This window comes from Oxyura jamaicensis, unplaced genomic scaffold (assembly GCF_011077185.1).
Source record: "Oxyura jamaicensis isolate SHBP4307 breed ruddy duck unplaced genomic scaffold, BPBGC_Ojam_1.0 oxyUn_random_OJ71801, whole genome shotgun sequence".
Lineage (NCBI taxonomy): Eukaryota > Metazoa > Chordata > Aves > Anseriformes > Anatidae > Oxyura > Oxyura jamaicensis.
In genome coordinates this window covers 1479-7589 of record NW_023310701.1, presented here as the reverse complement: position 1 = coordinate 7589, position 6111 = coordinate 1479, and the positions used below count along the sequence as shown (strand labels likewise).

At 70.7% G+C, this 6111-nt stretch overlaps 1 protein-coding gene across 1 annotated transcript in view; it reads right to left on the bottom strand.

Annotated features, from left to right (window-relative positions):
• Nucleotides 1-57: 57 nt before the first annotated feature.
• LOC118159722 (collagen alpha-1(XI) chain-like) overlaps nucleotides 58-6111 on the bottom strand; it is a gene marked incomplete at its 3' end in the record, with an annotated part of 7329 nt that continues 1275 nt past the window's right edge. Inside the window, exons 4-32 of the mRNA XM_035314291.1 lie at nucleotides 5928-6050; nucleotides 5672-5818; nucleotides 4747-4860; nucleotides 4515-4676; nucleotides 4313-4360; nucleotides 4148-4189; nucleotides 3997-4059; nucleotides 3725-3799; nucleotides 3561-3644; nucleotides 3426-3482; nucleotides 3230-3283; nucleotides 3098-3151; nucleotides 2884-2937; nucleotides 2742-2795; nucleotides 2613-2666; nucleotides 2484-2528; nucleotides 2229-2282; nucleotides 2070-2114; nucleotides 1891-1944; nucleotides 1767-1811; nucleotides 1631-1684; nucleotides 1476-1520; nucleotides 1334-1387; nucleotides 1167-1211; nucleotides 957-1010; nucleotides 664-771; nucleotides 526-579; nucleotides 399-452; nucleotides 58-232 (exon numbers count right to left, since the gene is read on the bottom strand). Of these exons, the coding sequence (XP_035170182.1) occupies nucleotides 58-232; nucleotides 399-452; nucleotides 526-579; nucleotides 664-771; nucleotides 957-1010; nucleotides 1167-1211; nucleotides 1334-1387; nucleotides 1476-1520; nucleotides 1631-1684; nucleotides 1767-1811; nucleotides 1891-1944; nucleotides 2070-2114; nucleotides 2229-2282; nucleotides 2484-2528; nucleotides 2613-2666; nucleotides 2742-2795; nucleotides 2884-2937; nucleotides 3098-3151; nucleotides 3230-3283; nucleotides 3426-3482; nucleotides 3561-3644; nucleotides 3725-3799; nucleotides 3997-4059; nucleotides 4148-4189; nucleotides 4313-4360; nucleotides 4515-4676; nucleotides 4747-4860; nucleotides 5672-5818; nucleotides 5928-6050 (2071 nt within the window). The remainder of the gene's footprint in view (nucleotides 233-398; nucleotides 453-525; nucleotides 580-663; nucleotides 772-956; nucleotides 1011-1166; nucleotides 1212-1333; nucleotides 1388-1475; nucleotides 1521-1630; nucleotides 1685-1766; nucleotides 1812-1890; nucleotides 1945-2069; nucleotides 2115-2228; nucleotides 2283-2483; nucleotides 2529-2612; nucleotides 2667-2741; nucleotides 2796-2883; nucleotides 2938-3097; nucleotides 3152-3229; nucleotides 3284-3425; nucleotides 3483-3560; nucleotides 3645-3724; nucleotides 3800-3996; nucleotides 4060-4147; nucleotides 4190-4312; nucleotides 4361-4514; nucleotides 4677-4746; nucleotides 4861-5671; nucleotides 5819-5927; nucleotides 6051-6111) is intronic.

Below are 6111 nucleotides of genomic sequence, written 5' to 3'. Positions count from 1 at the left end.
GATGGTCACTGTGGGGTACAACCGGCCCCACGATGGTCACTGTGGGACAAAACCGACCCCACGATGGTCCCTGTGGGGTACAACCCGCCCCACCAGGCTTCCTGATGGCACCCGGGGTGATCCCATCAGGGCACCCCGGGGCGATCCCCATCACCCCCAGCTCGGGGCGGGGGCTGCGGCCGCTCACCGGGGGTCCTCGCTGTCCCGTCTGCCCAGCCTGGCCAGCCTTGCCCTGTGGGGAGAGACGAGGTGGGGGGCACGGCAGCGCACTGGGTGCCCCCCCCAGAGCTTCCCCGGGGGGACACAGCGTGCGTGGCCACGAGGGGGTGGCCCAAAAGGAGGTGGGGGACGGGGAATGTCCCCCAGCGGGGTGGTCTGGCGTGACGTAGGGGACTCACCCTCTTGCCTTTCTCTCCCGCCAGCCCCAAGGGACCTGGGAAGCCAGCGGATCCCTGAGGACAAAGAGCACGGGTCACAACCCGGGGTACCTGGGGACGCCCCCAAATGCCACCCCCCCTTGCTCACCTTGGGGCCCTGGCGTCCGGGGTAGCCTGGGAGGCCCGGCACCCCCAGCTTGCCCTGCAAAGGAGAGAGCGGAGCTGAGCCATGGGCTACGGGGGGGACACGGGGATGGGGACACGGGGACACGGGGACGGTGCTCACCTTCTCGCCCGCGGGGCCAGCGGCGCCCGGCTCCCCCATGGGACCCGTCTGTCCCTTCAGCCCCTCAGGGCCGTCCTCGCCGCGGGGACCCAAGGAGCCCTGGTCGCCCTGAAGGCAAGGCAAAGGTGCAGGGAGCACGCCACCAGCGGGCCGGGGCTGCTGCCAGGTCCCCCCCCGGGTTGTGTCCCCCTCGGCTCCATCCCTCCCCGTATGATCCCAAATCCTGCAGCCCCCCGCAGGGCTTCCCCACGCAGCCCTGAGGAGACCCCCCTCGCCCCGAGCACCCCGCTTACCCTGTCGCCTTTGGGACCCATGTCCCCCTTGAAGCCAGGGAATCCATCTTCACCCTAAAGGGAGCGGCACGTTTTGGGGGGCTGGGGCCGCCCTGACCCCCCAACCCCAGGGCTATCACAGGGCAGGGACGAGTGCTCCCCAAAACCAGGGGCAACCCCGGGACAAAGACCCCCACCCCCTTGCTGTCCCCTCGCCACCGCACCCCTTACCTTCTCCCCTTTGCTGCCCTTCAGGCCCCGCACCCCAAAAGCTCCCTGCAGAGACAAAAAGGGGTCGGAGGGAGGACCCCAGCCTGGGGGACGCCCCCTGGCCCCCCACACCGTTCCTCAGCATGGCCACGCAGCGCGTGGTGGAGGGGGGGGGGAGCTGTGCTTACCTTCACCCCGCGGGGTCCCGGATAGCCGACGGGACCTGGGGCACCCACAGGACCCTGGGGACAGGCTGAGCATCAGCAAAAAGAAAACAGAGGAGACCCCATGGCCGTGCCTGGGACACGGGGTTGGGGACCGTCCCCTTACCTGGAGGCCTTTCTCTCCGGCCGGCCCTTCTCGGCCAGGGTGACCCTGCCAGGACGCCCCAAAAATGAGCCCCAAGCCGGGGAGGTGACGCCGTCCCCGTCGTCCCCGCGGTGCTGGGGACCAGCGCGACCCCAAATCCCCTCGTCGGTACTCACCGGGGGTCCGTCGGCCCCAGCCACCCCTTGGATTCCTGGCTTCCCCGGCGGGCCCTGGGCGAGAGGAGGACATGTTGGGGACGCGGTGGGACCTCAGCGGGGGCCACCCCCTTGTCTGTGCCAGCTCCGGACTCACCTTGTCCCCTGGCAGCCCGACGGGGCCCTGGGGGCCGGGCAGACCCTGCGAGAGAACATTGGGGTGCTGAGAAGGGACCCCCAGCCCCCTGGGGACACCCCCCCCCCCAGTCACAGCCACGTACCTGCAGACCGGGGTTTCCTTGCTGTCCCGGGGGGCCCGGTTCCCCTTGGATTCCCTGCGGGGGGGGGCGCAGAGGAAATCCATCAGCACAGCCCAAAACCCGCAGGCACCCTCCGGTGCCTCCCCTCCCTTGGGGTTAATTCGGGGGGGGGGGGGCTCCTTCCCCCCACTGACACCCACCACGTTGCCTTTGGGTCCCGGCGCGCCGTCGATGCCGCTGGCACCCTGCGGGGGAAGGAGGGAGCCTCAGGGCCCTGCACCCGAAGGCGACGCCGCAGGAAAAAAAAACCCTCTCGGCGCAAGGTAGGGACAGGCGGGCAGACGGACGCTGCCCCTTACCGGTGGTCCCGGGGGGCCAGGGGAGCCGCGGGAGCCGATGAGCCCTCGCATGCCCTAGGGCCAAGGACAGAGGTGTGAGCAGCGGGCCCTGTATTTGCGTCGGGAGCCCAAACCTCCCCTCCAAAAAGCTGCGGGGAGGAATCCCGTGGGCCGAAGCCCCCCAAGCGTGGCTGTCCTGGCTCCTCGTGCCCCCCACCCCCCCAGCTCCTGGGGCTGGGGGAGAACCGAGGCCACCCCCCCCCCCCGGATACTCACGGGTTCCCCCGGTTGCCCCCGCGGTCCCGGCAAGCCGTCGGAGCCCTGGAAGGGACAGAGAGGAGCTGAGCGCGTCCTGCCCACGCCACCGGGGCCTGATCCTTCCCCAGCCCTCCCCAGGCTCCTCACCCTGGCGCCTTTCTCCCCGGGGCTGCCCGCTGGTCCTGGCTTCCCCACGTCACCCTAGGGGACAGAGGAGGTGAGGGGACAACGGGACGGTGGCGGTGGCAGGAGGGGACGCGGCGCGGCGGCGCTTACCCTGTGGCCCTTCTCCCCCGGCAGCCCCGGCAAGCCATCGAAGCCCCGGTCACCCTGAGGGGCACAAGCGACAGGATGAGCCCACGTCCCCGTCCCCGGCAGCAAAGGGGACGTGGGCGTCCTGCACCCCCCCCCCAAGCACCTTGGGTCCGGTGTCCCCCGGGAGACCCCTGGCACCGTCTGCTCCAGCGCGACCCTGCAAGAGGAAGCGAGGGGGTAAAGGAAGGGGCGAAAGCCTCCGCGTGCCCCCTGGGGCCAGGGGCAGTTGGTGGCACTTTTGTCTGCACGTGGCAAGAGGCCAAGATGTTTTTTTTTTGGGGGGGGGGGGGGCTGAAATTAAAACCCACAGCGCTTACCCGTCTGCCCAGCTTCCCCGGTGGTCCCGGCGGTCCCTGCAGTCCCCGGGGACCCTGATGGAGAAGAAGGAGAGGCGTCAGAGGAGAGGAAGGCTTCCAACGGCCCCCGCACCCAAAGCTTACGAGACTCACCCGCGGCCCCATGTCCCCTGCGTCCCCTTTCAGGCCCGGGTGTCCTGGCAGACCCTAGAAAAAAAACAAACAGGAGAACGTGGAGCCCCCGGCCACGAGGGTCTGCTGAGGCGCCCAAAGACCCCCGTGTGAGGTGTCTTGGTGGGGTGGGCACCCCGGGGGGCCCCGCAGCGGCCCCCACGGCTGCAGCACTCACCAGGGGACCCGGGCGGCCGGTGAGCCCCATGGGGCCGGGGGGGCCCTTCATGGCAAGCTGGGGAGAGAAAGGAGGAGAGGGGTGAGGGGGGAGCGGGGAGGCTGAGCTGCTGGGGGTGGGCGCGGGGGTCCTCACCTTCGCCTGCTGCAGGATCGCCTGGGCTTGGGCTTCTTGGAAGGAGACGGTGGGGCCCTTGAGGGAGTCTCCCCCAAACTGGAACTGGGAGAGGGACGGAGTGAGGGCAGGGGGGGGAGCCACCCCCCCCCAGCCCCACGTCCCTGCGCCGCCCCAGCACCTACCGGCAGCATGATCATGGTCCCGGCCGGGCCGCGGATCCCGTCGGCTCCTGGCAGCCCCGGCCGTCCTGCGGGGCCCTGGGGGAGGGGGTGTAGGGGGGGAAAGGGGGGGGTGCTCGTCACCGTCACGCCAGCAGAAGCCGGGCTGTCAGGTCAGGGCCTGCAGCTCCACCGCCCCGCACGCCCCGGCATGCAGCGGCACGGCCGCCGAGACACCTGCGGCCCCACAGCCGGCCCCGTGGCGGGGCTGCTCTCCCTCCCCGTCTGCTCCATACCTGCTCTCCGGGGTCTCCGGGCAGCCCTGGGAGCCCCGGTGGTCCCAGGGGTCCCGTTTCCCCCTGCGGAGCACACGGAGGCGCGTTAATGCTTGGGCTACTGCAAGCCCTCCCCGCAGCAGCAGCACCCCCCTTCCCCTTCGCTCCTTACCGCAGGGCCCGGGGGTCCCGGCGGCCCCTCGAATCGCCGATCCTAAAAGAGAAGGGAGTGGAGCACAGCACGTCCCCGCGCCCTTGTCCCGCAAGCCACCACCCACAGGTGACCTGCAGCAGGGCTCCGCGTGTCCCCGAGCGGCCGTGGCCCCCCCCTGCTCACCGGCTCCACGACGGCCGGCTCGCCCTTGTCCCCCTTCAGGCTGGGCTCCTGCGGGACGCAGCGCGGCGCCGCGGTGAGGGGACGCGGCCGCCAGCTCGGGGCTGAGCTCCGAACCGCTTACACGGCCCCCGGACCCCATACCGTGGCCCCAGCTCGTCCGGCCGTGGCTGGAGGGGGTCCCGGTCCTCGTCCCCAGCGTTACCTGGGGAGCCCGGATCACCGTCTCCTCCCGCTCGGCGGGGCCGAACCGCTCCGGGCTCGCAGGGTCCCCGTCGTAGTAGTCCTCGTAGCCGGGCAGCTCCGCGCTGGTAGCCCCAGCGGCTCCGTCCTCCCCGGATTCCAGCACGAGCTCTTCGCCGGCGTCCTGAGGAACGGGGGGAGATGTTGGAGATGGGCAGGGGTGGACACCCCCTGCCCGCCGCTGCTCCCGGTACCTCGAAGGGGTCGGTGTGGTTCAGGGCGACGCTCACAGTGGTGGCCAGGCTGGAGGTGACCGGCGGTGGGGAGCTGTCCTCCAGAGACGGCGGCGTCGGCGTGGGTGCGCTGGCCTTGGGCGATGTGGAAAGGGCACAGGGTTGAGGACCTCAGCACTACAGCAGAGGGAGGCGCTGGCCCGCGACCCTCACGGGGTCCCGCAGCGACGCCGTGATTTTGGGGTGTCCCCACCCTGCCGCAGCCCAGCTTTGGGACGCCGGAGCCGTCGGTCTCTTGGGGCTGGGGCACCCAGGGGAAGGCGAGGCAGGGCTGGGCAGCCGGGGCTGCCGTTCCCCTGCACGTCGGGGCCGCGCAGCCCCTGGCTCGGAGCAGCACCTGGAGCACGGCCACCCCTCGCCGGGGCTCTCCCACCCGGCCAAGGCTGAGTCATCGGCAGGAGGGACCACGGCCCTTGGCCAGCGTGCGGCCTCCAGCTGCAGCCCTGACCCACTTCCAGAGCCAAGGGAGGACGAAGGCGAAGAGGGGGCTGCCCCCAGGGGACCCCCAGCGGGTCCTGGGACGAGGCCAGGAGCCGTGGGGACGCCTCAGCCCCAGGTGCGGTCGGGACCGGCGTCCTTGCAGGCGCGGGGAGGAGCCGGCGTGGCCAGCGCCCTGCCAACATCGCGTCCAACAGACCCAAAGGTCTGGCTCCACCGGGGGGGGGGGGGCAGCGCTGCCGGAGCCGGCCCGTTTTGCCCCCAAATTGCACAAAGACGAGGCGGGGAAGCTGCTCTGGATGCGAAGGGCTGCGTGCGGCACGGTGCGAGCACCGTGCCGAGGCACTGCCAGCTCGGAGACGCATCCAGGTCCACCTTGGGGCCCGGATACATGCACACTGCTCCGTATTGAAACCAGATTCGGGGCTCGGCTGCTCACCCTCACTACCTGGTTGGTCACGGCGGAGGGCTCGGAGGCCTCGTGCTGCTCCTGCAGCTCCTTGTTCCTCCTCTTCTTGCCCTTCCCCTTGCGCTTGCCTTTCCCCTTGCCCTTCTTGCCCTTCCTACGCGGGGCGGCGCTGGGCTCCGGGCCGCTCTGCGAGGGGCAGCGCAGAGAAATACGTGGGCATCGGGGGGGCATAAGCAGGAGGGGAGCTCCCGAGGGTGTCCCCCCCCCCGACTTTTGTCCCTGGTTGGGTGCCTACCTCCTCCAGGAAGGGGGCCAGGAGCGGGTAGAGCAGGGGCTGGTCACAGGCTGGCATGTAGAGCTGGCAGTAGGAGTGGGCGGCCGCGGGGTCCGGCACGATCAGCAGCTGCTGGATGTCGCCCTGCGGCGAAGGAGAGGGTGAAGGGGGTGGCAGCAGAGGGGGGGGGTTGTTCTTTTTCTTT